Source organism: Drosophila busckii, chromosome 3R (genome assembly GCF_011750605.1).
Source record: "Drosophila busckii strain San Diego stock center, stock number 13000-0081.31 chromosome 3R, ASM1175060v1, whole genome shotgun sequence".
NCBI lineage: Eukaryota > Metazoa > Arthropoda > Insecta > Diptera > Drosophilidae > Drosophila > Drosophila busckii.
Window position 1 is genome coordinate 17938162 of NC_046607.1, and position 19360 is coordinate 17957521.

A 19360-nucleotide genomic window follows, 5' to 3' on the forward strand; every position below is an offset into this window, starting at 1 on the left:
AATGACAGTTACAAATTGCAGTTGGGACATTTGTCCAAAAATACGTTACAAATGTATGCAATTTTCAAAATAACCCAAGGCGTTTAAATAACACCAACAGATCGGTTATTAAAGAGCATTGCTCTCTGTCAAATTTAAATTAGTTCAATATACTCAAATAACTCAAAGGCAAATGCTCGCCGTGCGCATTTTTTTGTGCTCAGAATAGCTTCGACCAACGAACGGCACACATAACGTTCTCGAGACCGTGCGGCTGTGAAAATCGCGAAAATTCACATACAGAATATATAAAATAAGAAAGCAATTGTGCAGAAGAACGGGGAAGGCAGACGCGCGCGGGGTGACTTCATGCATAACAAAAGTGCAAGTAATAATTTATTTTATAATTTATGCAAAACTCAACGACTAAATTCAAGCAATTTCAAAAATTATTTGTTTAGTTTATGCCATACTGTGCCTGTGTATAGTGTGGGGGCTAAAAAATATGTACATATATGTCTATGCGTGTGTGTATACAAGATTTCCATGCTGAAAGTGGCGAAACGAACGCCTCTAAGTGAAAGTAATGGCCATTAAGATATAGACGTGATGTGCGCCCAAGTTCTGGCTACCATACAAAGAGTTCTTCCCCCATCCAATAAATTGGAAATATTAATTGCGTGTAACCTACAAAAGGAATTGTGTCCCAGATGTATGCGGGAGGGCAGCAGCAACAACAAAACCAAAACAACAACAACAACAACAACAACAGCTACAAAACAAAAGAGTGTCAGCATTTTAAAAATAGTTTTTATTGTGTTTATTGTTGTTGGTGTTGTGTTGTGGCTGGATTGTTGAAACACAAAGTGCACTCGATATTCTAAGATTTTTGTTACGTTTACACACGCGTCAATAAATTTGGAATATATATGTAGATGTATAATTTTTTGAAATATTTTCAAAACTTTTGCACATGTGGAACCGCAAAATACGAAACGTGCTTATATTGTGTATTTCACACACACACACACAAAATATTTTTATTGTTTATTTCGCATAATTATTTTAAGCGTTACACTTTCAAGGCATTTCAAATTACCACACACATACACAGATGGAAATAAATATATATAACGCATGTATGCGTGTGTGTGTGTGTGGCGGCGGACGTTCCACATTTGTCTTCCTCTTTTATAAACAAATTTTTAAATTTTTTGTGCTCTTTTTTTTTTGTTTTTTGATTTCAATAATTCGTGGGATATGCTTGTCTTGCGTACGTCTCTCTAGTGGCCAAGTAAACAAACAAAAGCAATACCTCTACATATGCAAAAGTGTCTGTGTGAGTGTTGAGCAAAAATGAATGTAAACAGCAACGCTCAGCCGCAGTTGGGCATGCCACCGCCCAAGCCCAGACGCACGCGCCACAAATTGCAGCGCAATCCGTTGCACTATGAGAGCTTGCCTACTGCACCACCCGCTATGTGTGGCCGCGCCGATGAGAATATATTTCAGTTTCCTGCGGTGGCCATGCGTGCGCGTAATCTCTCCGCCTCACCCAAGCAGTGCGAGGCAAAGGATTTGCCCGTGTGTGAGCATGGCAAGCATAGCTGCTTCTTCTGTCAGCCCTATAGAGCCGATCGTGGCACCATAGAGCCGCTCAAGCAACGTCTCAACTCTGCCATTGAGGCCATAGATCAGCTGAGTCATACGTATGCGCTGCTGGAGGGCTTGCTGGAGCAAAAGCTGGCCACCATTACAGACAATGAGGAGGAGGAGGAGGAGGAGCTGCAGCTGGAGGGCGCAGCAGCTGTCGCCCCTGCTCTAGTAGCGCCTGCGGCAACAGTTAAAAACAGCAGCACTGCAGATGCGGAATTTGAGCTGGAGCATTCGCTCACCTGGCTGGAATCGCTGATGGGTACAGAGATCGTGCCAGCTAGCAAGCCCAGCAAATTTAAGCGGTAGCTATATAACCATGAAGTATATAAACTTTATATAGATAATCTTTAATTTCTCAGCATACGCGAGCGCAGCAAATCCATGATGGAGGAAGAGATACACATGTATCTCAAAGGTGAACGTCAGCTTAAGCCCAGCTCGCGACCATATCTGTTGCGTCGACAGAGCACATACAGCGACAACAAATCCAAAGTGTCCAAGTGGACGAAAGTCAAGGCAGCTTTCAAATGGGAGCGCGCCAATGTGCCGCCCAGCAGTGCTCCAGAAGCGGGCGCCTTGTTTCCGCTCAATCTAGAGGTTGAAAGGTAAGCCGCCTGCGCTGCATTAATCAGTTCACTCTATATAGCTATAGCTGTCTCCAATAGATACTTGAAGGTGCCCATTAACACCGCCGGCGGTAGCAGCTCGGCAGACAGCATTATTAGCTCCTCATCGGGACACTTTATGAGTGAAACGGGCGGCACGCCAGGCACTATAAGCTCAGCCAGCTCCATGGATGAGCTACAACTGGAGGCAGGCAGTCGTACAGCTTCGCGTAAATGTTTATCACAATGACTAGCGTCCAGCTCTAACTTTTTCTCTTAATCAGGACGACAATCGGCCAAGAGCGACACCCATGAGCTGCCCACAGATGAGCGACTGGAGAGCGTTAAGGCCATGCTGCCCAGTAAGTCTGCTTCCAACAAATCTTTGCGTCGCTCGAAGGCTTTCTCCGACTTTGAAGTGCTGCCCGAGGATCATGTGGCGGACATAAAGCAAACTTGCAGTCGTCGCAACAAGTTCCCGCCCAGTCCATTGAATCTTAATCAGGTTTGTAGTGATTTGCCGCAGTTGCATTCGCCGCTCAAGAGTCCCAAGGATGCCAGTCAAACGCTGCCACGCATGCGGCATGTCAGCTCACCCGGCAATTCATCTGTGCCTAGCAGTCCCTCCAGGCATTCGGATTTCTTTGGAGAGTTTGGTAAGTACAATGAAAAGAGTGAAAGTCTAAGAGAATAATTAATCAAAAATTCTATTTTAACAGAGAGCGAGGATTTGTCCAGCGGCGATTTCTCGGAGCCCACAACGCCAAATTGTAAGCCTTTCAGCGCACAGAATGAAGATGAGATATTTCAACGTTATCAACTTCTACTACTCAAACTAGATACGGAATTCAAGCGTAAGCAGCGTGACTTTGAGCGTAATAATTCCTGCAATCGCAGTGAGTAAACCCGCCGCACACTATAAAGAACTTAAGTATTGATAACTCTGATTGACAGGCCTCAAACTAAGCGGCAGTGGTGGCAAGCGCAGCAGCGAGGAGCATTCACCCACGCAGCTGCTGCACAGCGAGCTCATGTCCACGGAGCAGTTGGAACAGAATTTAACGCCGCAGTTTAAGAAAAAGCTGCACAAATGGCGCGCCAAGCAGCAAAGCTCCAATGCCAGCTCCAGCTGCTATACTGAGCCTGCTTGCAGTCCCACGGCAAAGAGTCTAAGTGGCGGTGATTTGAAACCTAAAATTGATTGGAATTTATGGAGTTCCGGCGCCCTGAAGCTGGAAGGTCAGGGCTTATGCTCACTGCCGGATCAAAAGGATTTGCCTGAAAAGTTTCAAAAGAAATTGGGTAAGTGAAAGAGAAACCGTACTATAAGCTAATGCTAACTACATACAATTTCTAGAGCAATGGAATCGGCTCAAATGTGCGCCTGCGGGTGGCGCCAACTCAGACAATGATTCCATCAAGCGTGGCTCCAAGCATGGACAGTCTACGCGTCGTGGCTCCGATGATGATCGTTGGTACAAGCACAAGCCGCATGATAAGGAGCCGTATGTCAATCTCTTTGCCAAGCATATAAAATTATGAACTTAATGTTTGTTTAACCCAACAGCTTGTCTCGACTGAAGGCTATAGTGGCGCCGGATCATAGTTCAAAGAACATAGAGGTCAAGACCTCAGCTGGTGAGGTAATGAAATTCGAAGGCATCTCGCGTAAATTTACGCGCAAGCTCTACGAATGGGAAAAGGCGCGTGGCATTGGCCCAGAGGCATCCACGTTTGCTTTACTGCATCCGGGCTACTGTCCCATCGATGTGCGACGCATCAAGGAATGCAACAAGGGTAAGTCTTTACATTCCTACCACAAATCAACTGTTAACTGATTCTTATTTTAGCCAATGCCGAGCACTCGCCCACGCTGAGTCGTTCCTTATCGCTGGACAGCGTTGCGCCTAGTGCTATGCAGGCTCAAGCTTTGGCCATTTCGCAGCAGGCCTCCTCGCTGTCGCTCAACGATGTCAATGAGGTGCAGGATATGGAAAACTGCAGCCGTACGGGCGAGCATGAGTTCAAGAAATACGATGAACCCGAGGCTGTCATGGTGGAAGTGGAGGAGCATATACATGACACTGCCTCGCCGCTGGTCACCGCTCACACGCTCGTGGAACAACAGACGCCCATCTACAAGTACGAGGAGGTGCAGTGCAACGACTATGTGTAGGTTTACTATCTATAAAAAGTTTGCCTTAATATTTACATTTTTGTTGCTAATCCCCGCCAGCAATTCACGTCGCGTGCAAAGCTTTGAGTCCCACACCAACTTGGCGCCTTTACTGGGTGCACTGAAACGTGCCGATGAGCTCTTTGGTCAATTGCGCACTGCCTCGCCAGATATGTTCGAACATGTCGCTATGCGCGATTGTCAAGCTACTTTGTTAAGTATACGCAGCATATATCCGTATTATACAAATAATTTGATGAAGGCCAGCGTGCTTAATGCTGTTTCGGATGTGCAGACCGAACTAGGACGACTGGCAGAGCTGGTGAGCTAACCAAAATTCCATCAATAATATATAATATAATAATATAATATTTATACGCATTGTAATTGCAAAATAATGACGAATGAACATAAATTGATAGGAAAGAGATTTTAATTATGCTGATCTGATTCTTTGGCTGCCTGTTTTTACATTTGTTTCCTCTTTGCAGAGCCAGCGTTCACCATTGGACGAAGCTTGTTGCCAAGAGACCATGCAGGATCGCAACACTGCCTACATGGAGGAACTGCAAGGACTGCATGAGACTTTGCTTCATCTCAAGCTAAGCATACGTAAGTGCCCCAAGTAGTTGCAATTCATATCATCTAACTAATCCTGGTGTAAATCCTTATTACAGAGGGCGGCTGCAATCGGTATCCACGTGAAATAGTGCCGGATATAAATATAACAAGCGACGATGGCGTGCAGCTGCTATGCAGTGACGTCTGCGATCAGCTAACGCTGGCGGAGCACAGTCCAGCGTCGCCCTCGCTGGAACATGAAACAGAAACCAGCACCACGACAGGCACGTTGTGCCGCTTCAGCATCTCGAATGCGGCCAAAAAGAAGCAGCGTCTGCGCAAGCTGGGCTCCAGGCAGAACAGCAAGACGGAGAGCGATAGCAGCGATGCGGAAACACAAATTGTGGTGGAATTACCGCGGCGGCAGCGGCGCAAGAATTTCCGACTCAAGCAGCGTTCGTTGGACGATGATTTTCGCTTGAGCGCCAGCACACAGCCGCGGAGCCTGGAGGCGGAGGACATCATATGCAGTTCGCTGAAGGTGAAGCCGGGCGAACCCATAGAGGAGAGCCAGAGCATTGCCATGAGCTTTGTGCCGCCGCCGCTGCCAGAGAAACATACGCTCAACTACAATACGAATGCGAATGTGTTTGTCAAGACGAAGCGCAAGTTGTTTACAACAATACAAGAACCCAATGTGGGCATGGCGTTGATAGAGAAGGAGCTGGAGAGTCCTTCGGTGAGCTTTAAGGAGTCACAGGCACTAAAAGCGGTAGCGACGCAACCAGCGCGCCGTTCATACAAGTCCATCAGCCTTGAGCGGCTGAAGCCGTTACAGGCGAAGGCCACACTGCGTCGCACACAAAGCAGCGATAGTGTGCCTAGAGCTTGCGCTGCAGTGCGTCCGCCTTTGGCCAGCGACAGCATGCAGTGCCTGGCCTTGAGCAAGCGCCAGTTCGCGCCAGTCTTACCGCCGCCGCGTCGTGCGCAGCTTTACAAGAAGAACTCGTTGCATAAGTCACATAGCGCCACAGTTAACCACAAGCTGGAGCATAAGATAGCCAAGACCAACTCTGGCTCTACCGTGGGCAGAACTACGCCCACACCCTATACACCTGCGCCGCTGGTGCTGCCCAACAAACAGGACAATACGCTGCCGCGCATACAACGCAAGCTGGAGGTCAAGGGCAAGCCACTGCTCACACCCACCAAGCCCAAACAGTTTGAGTTTCCGCCAGCGGAGCGACCTGCCACGCCCCTAAGCGAACGCGCCTTACGCTTGCAACAGGCACGCGCGCAGTTTCTGCAAAGTGCGCCAGTAACACCTAGACAGGAGCCACTGACTCCTAGTACGCTGCCCGATGCAGTGCAGCTGCACAAGAGCGTCAGCGCGGGCAGCATGGTCGGCAGCGCCAAGGAGCAACAGCAGCTAGAGGCCAGCAATACAGATCAGGAGAGTGTCAGCAATTCCAGCGCTTATGACAGTTTGCCTAGAAGTGTAAGTCGCTCCGGTCGCATCTCTAGTCGTCTTGGCTTTGCTACACTCGCCTCCAAGCTGCGGCGCGCAGGTAAAAAGCACAAGGAGCCTGCTCCAGCTCCCTCGCCCACTGGCAGCGCCTTGTCCGCCTTGTGTCGTCGAACGTTGATGGCAGATGTCATAGCTGTGCCGCAGCTGCTGGCCACCAATCGTCCCTTATCCACGCCCAGCAGCAGCAGCGTCTACAAGTCACAGAGCTCACCACAAGCTGCCAGCCATGTGGGCAGCTTTGATGGCCTCAACAAATCCCTCAGTGAGCAATACGTGCGTCAGCTGAAGGAGAGCGATGTCTAGTCCCTAGTGAAAGTTTAACTTTAAGCCCTTTAACTAGTCAGCACCCAATTTGCCAATGCGAACACTAAACCCAACTAACGAAATATTTATTTTGAAAGTCAACATACTTCTATGCGCAACTGTTTTAACCAGTGCGATATGATAGATAAAAATGCCATAACAATTGATTTAAATTAATATTTTATTTATTTAAGTGTCGAAATATAACAGAGTTTACCGATGATCTATATAATCATCTTCAGGTTCTGCCTCTAGCTCCGCATTCCAGTCCAGCTCAACATTCTCATGGGCTATCTTGGCTGGCTGCTCGCCTGTATGCCAATAGCGCTGTGGCTCCGGCTTCATAAACTCATAATCCGGGTGATCCTTGTCCACAAAGGTAATGCAGATTGTTAGATTCTGCGCCGTTTCCACCATTTGTGGTATGCTCAGCACTAAATCTTCAGCACAATTCTTGGTTTTGAGCACAGCCTGCGGTAGCTCATTCTGTATCTTATCGTAGCCATCAATGCCCACGGCTATGATGTCATGCACACGTCGCAGTGCGGTGAAGAAATTCAAAGTGCCCGTTAGAATTTTGCCCATTATTGTGCGCTTGGCTGCAATCTTCTTGTAGACCTTGACTAAGCCACGCACATGCTGTTTGATCTCCTTGACAGACGCAACAGTTTCGTTTTGTATGCGCAGAATCATATTCATCGTGTGCTTGTAGCAATCGACGCCGCCATTGACGGAGTCCAATGCCTCTTTGAACTGCGGCACATGCGAGTAGCTGCAGTAGGCAGCACGCGAGGCACGCCCCCATATATACCACATGGTCTGGAGGCCAGCAATAGCAGCTGTAACAATCTTGGGCTTGTTGAGTTTTATTAGCTGCACCTCCAGCTCTGTTGCACGCTTCACCAACTGCTGTATGCCCAGCTGTGATTCATCCAGCACATCCTGCAGTATATCCTGTAAGTCCAGCAGCTCCAATTGCTGCTGCTTACTCAATTCTGCACTAGGTGGCTCTAGCAACTCCTCCAAGCTGGGCAGCGTTGTATCATATACTATGCTTGACTCTTTGCCTACATATTGCGCCTGAAAGTGCTCAAAGGCTTGCATATAACTAGCGTCCAGCTGCTGCTCGAGCTGCAATTTATCGCCTCCATCGCTCTGTTGCAATTGCAGACTGTATAGGTAATCATGCTGCTTTTGTAGCTCTGCATAGAACGGACGCAGTGCCTCTACTTCAGCCTGAGACAAATCCAAATCCTTTTGCTGCTGATTCAAGAGATCGCTTAGCTCTTGGTGCGCCTTAACGCTGCCCAGCATCAAGAGCAAACAGCTAAGTAGCTTCAATTTCCACATGTTGCTGCCACAACTAAATAAATTCAACTATTTAACGCTTTAGGCCAAAATATCCCATTGACCAATTTCATTATCTATGACTATGTTTATTATGGCATTATCGCTGACCACACTAAGTGCAAAAATAGTACGATTAGATGCGGCTAATCTTGTTTATATTTATCGTCAGGTAATACACAATTAAAGTTTCTTAATCTGGACTTGAATGTATTATAACATTTTAGCTCTATTATATAAGTATTGCAAAAAAAAAAAACAAGCAAATTGCTGGGCTTCTCACAATTTTGTTTCCTAAAGATTACAATCTTGTAACATTTTTGGTCAACAACTACGCACGTAAGTTACAAAGAACCGTAGTAGTTATTCATAAATAATTTAATTATTTGAATGCAAAAATTATGTACAGCGCGTGTCTTTTTGTTATCAGTTCAATGACAAAACAAACAGTCACTTCTATATATACGACAGCCCAACAGCATCGCAGTTAGTTAAAGATTTTTCAGCAACATGAGTAAAACAATTGGAATGTGGAGCTTGAGCCTATTGCTGCTGGCAGGAACTATCATCAAATCAAATGCGCAGATAGAAATATATGAAAGCACAGAAACCATTACCGACACCGAGACGACCACTGAAGCCTTATTAGGTCCTATTGGACTAGTTGCGGACAACTTTGCTAGCATGGCCGTGGATGCGGGGGCTATAGGCACCACACAGCTGGAGGAAGCTGTCCAGCGTTTGCTGTCTGAGCTGCAGCGAAATATAGTAAACATAAATTCCTTGGGTATGGCACAGCTGAATCAACAAATCGATCAGACCAATCAGGTGTTCTTGGGTAATCCTGACTGTAATCCTGCCTGGAATGTAATAGACTTTACCGAGGATGTATCGCGACAGCTGAACGTTTGTACTGCACCACTAGATAACTCTATTTTACTGCTGCGTGATAACGGGCGCAGCATGTTGAACACAGCACAGAGTTTTGTGGAACAAATTTCACAGTTGCCTGCACTGTGTCAAGGATCAGATATGTCACCATTGAACTTTGCTTTTATGGGCGGCAGTAACTGCATCTTGGAAGGCATGAGCAGGCTCAATCAGGGCCTGGCTCAGGCTATGCATAATGTTAGTCTCTTAGTGTCACGTATACGTCATGTGGCGCAGCAGCAATTAAGCCAAGCCGAGCAGTGCAGCGAACTTGTAGTTACCCAAATGAGTAACGCTCTTTATAGCCAGCGTGTAAATTGTTTTTAAATAAATGACTCGGCAACAAAAACATTATCTTTTTTAAAACACATGTAATTAGATAACGATAAGGTGCCGCAAGTATAGTTTGGCGCTCAGATTTAAAAATAATTTTATTTATTTAGTGTTGGTAAAGCTTGTCAGTTGCTGCACACTCTTAGTTTGCTATCTTGCTCGCACAAGAATTTCGTGGATGATACTTGCTTGAAAATCTTTTCAGCCAACTCACTGTCATTCACACAGTCAGTATAATAAAAAAAAAAACAAAACGCGAACGTGAACGGACTTGTTTTATGTGCAAAAAGAGGACACCGCAACTATGTTTGATAAATTTATATATGTTTAAGTGAAAAATATCCAAGCGGACAGTGGAAGCCCAAGCTTATTAATTTTTTTGTATAGCCAAGCCAACGGGGGGCGTGCATTGTTTTGTGTCTCTATAGTGAAAGAACAAGTTGCAGTTCACCTGCATTAGTATTGGTGTTGTGTGTTGGTTTATTGCGTGTACGTGTGAGTGGTAGTGCTGCGTTTGTGTGTGTGTGGTGGTCTGTGGTCTTGATGTCTGCGCTTTTTCCCAGACGCCGAAGACGTGAGCACACAGGTGAATTATTGGTGCAATACGCTGCCTTGGCGCTGCTGCTGCGGTGTTGGCAACAAAACCATAGCTAACAAAAGACAATCCAAAACGACAACGCATAGAACGAGGCGAATCGAAAAATGCTGCGTTTTCTAAGTCGTCGCAAGGTGCGCAACAACTATGCGGATAATGCGAGCAACGCGCGGGGAGGCGGCAACGTTGGTGGTGGCGGCGTCGGCGGTGCCGTAATTGCAAGCAGCAGCGGGTCACAGATTAAGCCCCAACGCATTGTAGTAAACAAGAACAAAATCGACTGCCGTGTTATACTGCTGGACAATACTGACCTTTCCATCGAATTATCGGTAAGTCTAGAATTACATACGCCAAGCGGGCATGTGTTGAGAGTAGAAGGAGAACGAGAAGGGTTGGCGTGGGTTTGTATTTTGTTGTTGTTTGCTTTAGACATACCTTGGCTGATATAAACAGTAAATTAATTGCTGATCGTTCACAAACAAACAAACAAACGTGATTGGTTTCAGGGCCAACTCAGATGCTTTTGCATGCCAAATACACTCATACACATACATGCATATTAATTTGCATTAATTTCTTATAGAAAAAAGCACTTGGCAGCTATCTCTACGAGCAAGTGTTTTATGCCTTGGATATCATTGAAAAGGATTACTTTGGCTTGCAGTTCATGGATGCCAATCATGTCAAGCACTGGCTAGATCCCACCAAGCCCATTAAAAAACAAGTTAAAAGTAAGTATATTGCGTTTTTCATAAACTTTTTTCTAAACCTAATATTGTATTGCAGTTGGACCACCGTATACATTCCGTTTAAAGGTTAAATTTTATTCATCGGAGCCGAATACGCTGCGTGAAGAGCTGACGCGTTATTTGTTCTTCTTGCAACTGAAGCAAGATTTGCTTGAAGGTCGTCTAGACTGTCCGGATGACAAATCCGCCGAACTTTGCGCTTTGGCTTTGCAGTGTACGTGTTTCTCAGCAAAAAGTTAACACAATGCAAGCTCTGAGAGCTTAATGACCTTTCTGCATTGTTGACAACTTTTAAGACACTTCTATTGTTATGTTCTTTTAATAATGAATTAATTTTTTATTCAATGGCAGCTGAGCTCGGTGACTACGATGATCAGGTGCATTCGGCAGCCACCGTCTCCGAGTTTCGTTTTGTGCCTGAGCAAACCGAGGACTTGGAGATTGCCATTCTGGAGGAGTACAAGACATGTCGTGGTCTAACGCCAGCTCAAGCTGAAATGGCATTTCTAAACAAAGCCAAGTGGCTGGATATGTACGGCGTAGACATGCATACGGTGCTGGGCAAGGATAGCTGCGAGTATCATCTAGGCTTGACGCCCACGGGCATACTTGTATTTGAGCGCGATCAGAAGATTGGCCTATTCTTCTGGCCCAAAATAAGTAAATTGGATTTCAAGAAGAAAAAGCTAACGCTCATTGTTATTGAAGACGATGACGAAGGCCGCGAACAGGAGCACACTTTTGTGTTTCGTCTGTACAACGAAAAGGCTTGCAAGCACTTGTGGAAATGCGCCGTGGAGCATCATACCTTCTTCCGTTTAAGAGCGCCTGTAAAGGGGCCCTCGGCGCGTCAGAACTTTTTCCGCATGGGCTCTCGCTTCCGTTACTCTGGACGCACTGAGTTCCAGACCACGCAGCAGAGTCGCGCTCGCCGTACCGTGCAGTTTGAGCGTCGTCCTTCGCAACGTTTTGCCAGTCGTCAATCGCATTTGTTGCGCGAACGTCAGAAGGAATCCGCGGCTGCTGCTGTTGCTAGTGTAAATGCACGTGCTGCGGCTGCCGCTGCAGCAGCAGCTGCTGCCTCGCAAGCCACGAATACATCTATTGTTGCTCCAGCTGAGAATAATAATGATGTTTTCGATTCGCTCATTTCCACGGATCAGTTCAGCAGCGTTACGCCTTCGCCTTCGGTGCTAACTGTCATACAGAGCTCGGCCATTATTGAACCAGATGCTGCATGCAGCGTATCCATTAGCTCATCCTCGCAGGCAGCAGCAGCCACTTGTGCCTCGCTGGGACGCAATTCACTTAAATCCAACTTTAGTAACGATGATCCAGCCTATAGCAAAATAGGGTCCATTGGCAAAGCTGCGGGACTGTCTGTAAAGTAAGCGCACTTCTTAACAAACACATTTAACAAACTATTATAAATATTTGTTTGTTTTTGCTGCAGATTGGAACCGGAGTACACGCCGCCTTATTCCCCAAATGCCACTAAGAACTTTGATGAAACGAATCCATTTAGAAGTGCAGCCAACTCGCATCATGGAAGCTTTGGTAAAGCCTCCATTAGCTCGGGTCAGCTCAGGTGGGTTTATTTACTTTATGCATTTGCGTATTATTTGTTGTAATTGCTTAATATATATATTTGACTAATACCCATGCATTTGTCTCTGCTATGTATATATGTCTGTTTGTATGTCTGTATCATTGTGCAGTGTTAGGAGCGGCTTATCGGATAAAGATAAAGAGCTAGATTCATTACTTAAGTCCATTGTTAAAGATCCATCCCCATCAGTGCTTGCAAATGAAGCCATTAATGATGCTAACAGTATCAGGTAGCGTAAATAATATACAACTAAAACTGAACTAACAATTATTAAACTCAATTTCTGTTTGTTTATAACAATTAGGGTAACTATCAACAAGACCTTTGACATGGATCACAACACAGAGACGCTAAAGCGATTGTCCAATGCAAATGAAAAGCCCAACAATCAGGTAAAGCTGGCCAATGTGGGCGCCAGTGCGCTGCCGCCCGGCAACATTAAGTGCAATATACTAAAGGGTAAGTCTCTTACTATATATATGTATATATAGCATATAGCCAAGTTATGCTTGCCGCATTTATAGCGCGCGTGGAAGAGGAGCTCGGTGCTGGCGGCGGCAACGCCAAGCTGACCAATCAAATGTTTGTGCCTGCCGCGCAGCAATTGAATAACAACAACAGCAGCAACATCTGTGGCAGCAATCAGGCTCACAGCGATGGACCGGATTCCCTGAATGCCACCTATATATCTGTGGTAAGTAAATCAGTCTATAAACCAGTTCAACCCACGCCTTGCACTTATTTCATGCTATAATTTTTGTTTTCTGTACGTTTACTTTTTATTTACATTTACATACGTTGTCTGCACTCACACACACATATACATACACCTTATGTTTAATTGTGCTTGCTTATTGTTATTGTTTGTTTGTGCGTGTTTGCTTGTGCCTTTTTTGTAAACGTACAAACAGGGCGGCGATAAACTAACGCTCAGCATACCGGAACAGAAGCCAAGCAGCGGCAGTGGCAGCAGCGCTGCTAGCAGCTCAAGCACACACATTGCGCGTGCCAGCAACAGCTCGCCCTTTAGCAATGCCACATTTGTGTCGGGCTATAATGGGCCACCAACGCCGCCATCTTCGCTGCCAACGTCAATAAACAATAACAGCAACAATTGCATGGCCAGCAGTGTGACCAACATAAGCGCGCCAAGCACTGCCAATGAGCTGACTACAGCAACGGCAACAACCAGCAGCAGCAGCAGCTCTACAACACCTTTGCTGAGCAATGCCTCGGCGGCCGAAATACTCATTAATGAAATATTCATTAACAACATCATAAACAATAACTCAAAAACAGAGGCAAAGACAACAGCAATAGCTACCGCAGCAACTTTAACAACAGCAACAACAACAGCAGCAGCGTCTACGCCCAGTGCGGGCACTTTGCTCTTCTCCACGCTCAATGAGCAAGAGCGTTTGGAGGCACAGCGCAGTACTCATCATCATCAGCAGCAGCAACAACATCATCATCAACAACAACAACAGCAGAGCGAAGTCGATGCGCCGTTTAGTGAAAAGGTTTGAATTACTTAGGCCTTGCACTGTCTGTCTTTTATCTTTTGTCTTGCCTACTAATCATCATTTCAATATGCACGTACTATTAACCGCATAAAAAATTATCAAAACTGTTTCTACATTCATTAACAATTATATTTTGTGTCTCTTTACAGAAACATAGCAGCAATAATCAACTGGAGAGCGCACGCATTGCAAATAACAACAGCAAGGATATGGTCTCACCCTGGCTGGTGTCCTCCGAGGTAGTCTCAGCGCCCAAGGGACGTGAGCCAACTATCATACGCAAGTCCGTTATTACAACACAGTTGTAATTATTGTTTAACCTTAAAGAGCAGCTAAACTTTTACATATTAAGACTAAATGTTCGTATTTATATATATAAGTTGATAATTAGCTATGAGACAGCCTTAGACAACAATTTTTTAAGCATTCCATGCAACACGCAATGCAACGCAACGTAAAATGACAATGAAAGAGCAGGTCCAATCAAAAAAACAACGCAAGCGAAACTAACAATTAAAACTGTCCATTAAATGTGCCTTAAATTATTTACATATTATATACATTTATACAAAAAACTATATTTATAAGTACTCTGCATTGAGAGTAAATTTTGTGCTTAACAAAAACAATGTACTTAATACTTGCATGTATTCCAATTAAATCATAAGTGTATAGACTGGATTTTTAAAAACAATTTAAAGTGATGTATTTCTGCTTAATATACAATGCTCTATATTATAGCTAAGAAAAGTTAAAAGAAAAAAAGACATAATAATGTGAATCAAAAATTTATAGATATATTTTTTTAAACAAAAATTACAGTATTTGAATGAACAGACAATTGAACAACGAATATTATTTAAACAATTGCTACAAGAAAATTATGACAGCTACACTGATAAACTACTCATAAACAAACACACACACACACACATATACATTTACATACACATACATATAGCAATTATAAAGTGCAAACTGAAGCATTTCAAATATTTTGTATACAAATTGAAATACAAATGCATTTCTATAATTAAAATGTATTTAAAAAAAATATATATACATATATACAATAAATGTGCATGTACGTTAATAATTGTTGTTGAGTGTAGTTCCTATAATTAGGGGTAGATATTTTGGAAAGTACGAAAGAGGGAGACTCTGTAGGCAACACAAACAACTCGTTAATGCAATCAAGAATATACATATACATATCTTTAAGGATTCTACCTTTTATTTTTAAAGAGTCAAAAGTTTCAAAGAAAGTTTTTTTTAGGAAATGTTTAAATTGTAATTATCGACTGTTTACTGTAATATCAATTAGACTAGGCTAGCCGACTGCCTAGTCATTCCTGGAAAGAAACAGCTGTCATATGACCTGGAGTTAGGTTCAATGCTCAAGTACATGCGTGTGTGTGTGGTGTGTGTACTTGAAATTCCAAGATATTTTTGCAGTCAACAAGGGTCGAGGGAGTCAGAGTCGCGGCACTGCAATTAAAAAAACACAAAAATAAAAGACACCCGGCAAGGCAGGCAGGAAGGCAAGCAGCCAGTGTTAATGTTGTTTCCAAAAGTCTGATGTGTGGGCCATGGATTATGCAGCGTCTCGAGAGCACCACACATTTATTATTGTTGCTTTGCTGCTGCTGTTGTTGTTGTTGTTGTTTGCTTTGCGCATTTGCTTTGGTGTTATTTTTAGCTATTGACGATGAGGGGGTACATAGCGTACAATTTTGTTTTGGAACATAAATGCATGCGTATATAGATATAGCTTGGATATCTGGCAAATGTTGCTGCAGCTGCATATGGCACACCTTATAAGCGCATGGGAGGTGTTTGCGAAAAAAAAAATGATAGGTATTAAGTATTTCCTGTGTGTGTGTGCTAAAAATAAGTTTGGAAGCGCAAAGTAAATTTTCAAAATAGTTTCATTTTATTTAAAATTGTTTTTGTTAATTAATTGTAAGACTGTAAAATTTCGACATTTTTTGTGTTCATCTCAATTTTTCTCTCCTTTCGTCAGTTGCGACTCATCCAATAAATTATTAATATAAATATAATACACGCCGTTTGCTGTCTGATTAATATAGTTTTGTTTTTGATTTCTTGGATCGGTTGGCAGGGCAGCAAGAGGTTTTTGTTTTTATAACTTAAGATTAATCATTATTAAGCTCTAGACGCCCCCGAAGCGACGCCATTTTGTTTGTTTGTGTTGTTTTGTTGTGTGTGTGTGGTAGGTGTGCTTGTGTTGCTTGTGTGTGTGTGAGCGCTTAGAAGCACTTGCGGTGCACAATGCCAGGGCCGGACTCGTCGTACTCCTGCTTGGAGATCCACATCTGCTGGAAGGTGGACAGAGAGGCCAGAATGGAACCACCGATCCAGACGGAGTATTTACGCTCTGGTGGCGCAATGATCTTGATCTTGATGGTCGATGGAGCCAGAGCAGTGATTTCCTTTTGCATACGATCAGCAATACCGGGGTACATGGTGGTGCCGCCAGACATGACAATGTTGGCATACAGATCCTTACGGATATCCACGTCGCACTTCATGATCGAGTTGTAGACAGTCTCATGAATACCGCACGATTCCATACCCAAGAACGAGGGCTGGAACAGAGATTCGGGGCAGCGGAAACGCTCATTGCCAATGGTGATGACCTGTCCATCAGGCAACTCATATGACTTCTCCAGCGATGTGGAAGCAGCGGCGGTGGCCATTTCCTGCTCAAAGTCCAAAGCCACATAGCACAGCTTCTCCTTGATGTCGCGCACAATTTCACGCTCAGCGGTGGTGGTGAAAGAGTAGCCACGTTCAGTCAGAATCTTCATCAGATAGTCGGTCAAGTCGCGACCAGCCAAATCCAGACGCAGAATGGCATGGGGCAGGGCATAACCTTCGTAGATGGGCACAGTGTGGGAGACACCATCACCGGAGTCCAGCACAATACCTGTGGTACGACCGGAGGCGTACAGGGAGAGCACAGCCTGGATGGCGACATACATGGCTGGGCAGTTGAAGGTCTCAAACATGATTTGAGTCATCTTCTCACGATTGGCCTTGGGGTTCAGAGGCGCCTCAGTGAGCAGCACGGGGTGCTCCTCGGGTGCGACACGCAGCTCATTGTAGAAAGTGTGATGCCAAATTTTCTCCATATCATCCCAGTTGGTAATGATGCCGTGCTCAATGGGATATTTCAGAGTGAGAATACCACGCTTGGACTGTGCCTCATCGCCCACATAGGAGTCCTTCTGGCCCATGCCCACCATCACACCCTGATGGCGTGGACGACCCACAATCGAGGGGAAGACAGCGCGTGGCGCATCGTCGCCGGCGAAGCCAGCCTTGCACATACCGGAACCGTTGTCCACGACCAATGCAGCAACCTCATCGTCACACATCTTGCTGTTTTATTTGTTTGTTTGACTGCAAGGACACAAGTGAAGCAACTTTGTTAACGAAAGGATTACAAAATTTTGAGAGAATGTTTTTGGATAATGTCTAGCTGTGTGTCTGTTTGTGTTTGTGTTTAGCTTAATACGATAGAAAGTTGTGTTGTGTTTTTAACTGATTGACGTTTTTTGCTTATTTTTTTGTTGTTTTGTTTGAATATATTGAAAATTGTACACCAACCGTTATTTGTACGAAATTAAGAAGAACTAAGGCTCTTTGTATAGCAACACTTTCGCTGTAGAACTGCGAGTGTCTTGCTGGACTGTCAAGAGCCAATATTTATACCATTTGCTGGCATCCTCAGTCGCGCAGATACTTACCCATACACACGCATAAAAATAGCAGCATTAATTCTCAGACACACATGCAGCAGCACATGCATCTCAAAAGGGGAAATTTTCAAAAACAAACCAAAAAATATCTACATACTATATATTTTTCGTTTAAATATAATTTTTTTTCCTTTTCATAATTTCCGAGAGACAGCAACAGCCACAGCAACAGCCTCAGCCAGTGGCGCTGAGCATAGCGTAAACAAAAAAATCATTTTGCTTCTGCTCACACACATAGAGTTATTACAGATATATAATTCTAAGATCCTACATGCTGGCTATAGAACGTAGGCGGTTGCGCTGCTGAGCATTTTGCGTTTGTATGCGTGTTTGATGCTTGTTGTTGATGTCTAATTTTTAATCAACATTTGCACATTGGTCCCAGCCATACATGGGTTTGCTTGGAAATCTCTCGTATGTGTGGCGTTCTCTCTCTCTCACTCTCTCTCTCTGTTGCCCCAAAGAGCGCGCACTCGTAATTAGAAATAAAGAATTTGAAAACAAAACAAAAAATTAAATATATCGAGTGCAATAATTTGTGGGGTGTGGGTGTAGATCCCTAATGTGGGTGTATGGAGGTGGAGGCCTCGGCACCATAAACACAAGTCGTAATACAATTTTTGGTTTTGGTTTTGGTTTATAGAGCGCGCATTGCACTTGCAAACTGTCAAATCAATTATATGCTTTAGCTAAATAGCTCTCAACATTGGTTATTAAATTTAAAAGTTATTAACAGCTTATAATGTCTACATTTTATTGTTTACATATATATTAATATTTATATTTTTTTCATAATTGTTGCTTGTGGGAAGAGCAAGGCAATAATAAACACAACATGTCTCTAGCGTTCTCACGTTTTTCTTTTCGTTTTTTTTTCGCATAAGATTCTTTGGCGCTGACACGCAATTTCGTATGGAATTCTATTTTCGGATAATTCTATAGAGATTTTCTTAAGTAGTAGTGCATATTCAACTAAGTATATGTTTGCGCAAATATCTCAGGTGCTAAGGCCTAACTAGACCTTAGCGACTTGCTAATGCGCTCTAATTAACATAATTTATATTAAATATGTAACCCTCGAATAAATTGTTTTTTTAAATACAATTATTTTTATTTGCGAATTTTTGCGTTTTTGTATTAAAATTTCAAGAACCTTTATTAGCATGTTACTATTGTATAATTGTTTATATTAGCATTAATATTATTGTATTTATTTAATTCGCATTGCATTTAAATTAAATTAATTTCTTTATTTGCAATGCTATTTAATTTCCTGCAAGGTCTGTTTTGTCTACGTTTAAGGTTTCAAGTGCAGGCTAATCAAATTAAGACCAAATAAATTAATGAATATTTGCTTTAAAGCAAACAAACAAATAGCAAAAATATATTCAATGAATGCCTCACCGCCCAACAACAATAAACTCATTCAGTCAAGTGAAATGATTAGCTTAGCTATATAGAAACAGCTGATGCTGATTGAACAGTGTTTGGGGCCAACAAAAATAACAACAAGATAAATATGCCAATTTGATGATACCGTAACAAATGTGTAGAACTAAAAATAGATAAATGTTTTTGTCGTATATACAAATATTGTTTTAAAATAAAAATTATGAAAATCTTTAGCATATACACATATGTATATAAGTATGAGGCGCAGTAGGCCAGCACCTTTTAAGGA

At 43.6% G+C, this 19360-nt stretch overlaps 5 protein-coding genes across 9 annotated transcripts; 3 read left to right on the plus strand and 2 right to left on the minus strand.

Annotated features, from left to right (window-relative positions):
- The first annotated feature begins 239 nt into the window (after positions 1–239).
- Positions 240–6827, plus strand: LOC108604159. 3 transcript variants are annotated; one of them, XM_017993490.1, is made up of 14 exons: positions 240–367; positions 1267–1937; positions 1995–2240; positions 2301–2470; positions 2525–2896; positions 2960–3010; positions 3080–3136; positions 3195–3542; positions 3598–3745; positions 3808–4037; positions 4091–4412; positions 4477–4738; positions 4908–5028; positions 5094–6827. In XM_017993490.1, exons 2-14 carry the CDS (start codon positions 1336–1338, stop codon positions 6806–6808), a joined length of 4644 nt encoding a protein of 1547 aa, XP_017848979.1. In that variant the 5' UTR covers positions 240–367; positions 1267–1335; the 3' UTR covers positions 6809–6827. The 3 variants fall into 3 exon arrangements, with proteins under 3 accessions (XP_017848979.1, XP_017848977.1, XP_017848978.1); XM_017993488.1 differs by having other exon boundaries at positions 2960–3136; XM_017993489.1 differs by having other exon boundaries at positions 2960–3094.
- Positions 6828–7008: 181 nt separating this feature from the next.
- Positions 7009–8194, minus strand: LOC108604161. Its single transcript, XM_017993491.1, has one exon. It carries the CDS (start codon positions 8156–8158, stop codon positions 7022–7024), a length of 1137 nt encoding a protein of 378 aa, XP_017848980.1. The 5' UTR covers positions 8159–8194; the 3' UTR covers positions 7009–7021.
- A 463-nt stretch (positions 8195–8657) lies between these two features.
- LOC108602496 lies at positions 8658–9434 on the plus strand. The gene has a single exon (XM_017990623.1). It carries the CDS (start codon positions 8666–8668, stop codon positions 9410–9412), a length of 747 nt encoding a protein of 248 aa, XP_017846112.1. The 5' UTR covers positions 8658–8665; the 3' UTR covers positions 9413–9434.
- Positions 9435–9656: 222 nt separating this feature from the next.
- On the plus strand, positions 9657–14453 carry LOC108604532 (band 4.1-like protein 4B). 3 transcript variants are annotated; one of them, XM_017994046.2, is made up of 10 exons: positions 9657–10342; positions 10597–10744; positions 10800–10976; positions 11114–12149; positions 12216–12350; positions 12481–12600; positions 12676–12830; positions 12896–13065; positions 13283–13891; positions 14044–14452. In XM_017994046.2, the coding sequence occupies exons 1-10, from the start codon at positions 10121–10123 to the stop codon at positions 14200–14202; spliced, it is 2931 nt and encodes a 976-aa protein (XP_017849535.1). In that variant the 5' UTR covers positions 9657–10120; the 3' UTR covers positions 14203–14452. The 3 variants fall into 3 exon arrangements, with proteins under 3 accessions (XP_017849535.1, XP_017849536.1, XP_017849537.1); XM_017994047.2 differs by lacking the exon at positions 12481–12600 and having other exon boundaries at positions 14044–14453; XM_017994048.2 differs by lacking the exon at positions 13283–13891 and having other exon boundaries at positions 14044–14450.
- A 1647-nt stretch (positions 14454–16100) lies between these two features.
- On the minus strand, positions 16101–17629 carry LOC108603000 (actin-87E). The gene is made up of 2 exons (XM_017991395.2): positions 17528–17629; positions 16101–17320 (listed from the first exon to the last, which is right to left on the minus strand). Exon 2 carries the CDS (start codon positions 17293–17295, stop codon positions 16165–16167), a length of 1131 nt encoding a protein of 376 aa, XP_017846884.1. The 5' UTR covers positions 17296–17320; positions 17528–17629; the 3' UTR covers positions 16101–16164.
- Between the last annotated feature and the right edge of the window lie 1731 nt (positions 17630–19360).

Coding starts and splice junctions, on each gene's coding strand:
- LOC108604161 (XM_017993491.1), bottom strand. CDS start 8,158: ATGTGGAAATTGAAGCTACTTAGCTGTTTGCTCTTGATGCTGGGCAGC.
- LOC108604159 (XM_017993488.1), top strand. CDS start 1,336: ATGAATGTAAACAGCAACGCTCAGCCGCAGTTGGGCATGCCACCGCCC. Junction 3,746..3,807: donor AAGCCGCATGATAAGGAGCC/GTATGTCAATCT, acceptor TTAACCCAACAG/CTTGTCTCGACTGAAGGCTA. Junction 4,038..4,090: donor CATCAAGGAATGCAACAAGG/GTAAGTCTTTAC, acceptor TTCTTATTTTAG/CCAATGCCGAGCACTCGCCC.
- LOC108604532 (XM_017994046.2), top strand. CDS start 10,121: ATGCTGCGTTTTCTAAGTCGTCGCAAGGTGCGCAACAACTATGCGGAT. Junction 10,343..10,596: donor ACCTTTCCATCGAATTATCG/GTAAGTCTAGAA, acceptor AATTTCTTATAG/AAAAAAGCACTTGGCAGCTA. Junction 12,831..12,895: donor TAAGTGCAATATACTAAAGG/GTAAGTCTCTTA, acceptor CCGCATTTATAG/CGCGCGTGGAAGAGGAGCTC.
- LOC108603000 (XM_017991395.2), bottom strand. CDS start 17,295: ATGTGTGACGATGAGGTTGCTGCATTGGTCGTGGACAACGGTTCCGGT.
- LOC108602496 (XM_017990623.1), top strand. CDS start 8,666: ATGAGTAAAACAATTGGAATGTGGAGCTTGAGCCTATTGCTGCTGGCA.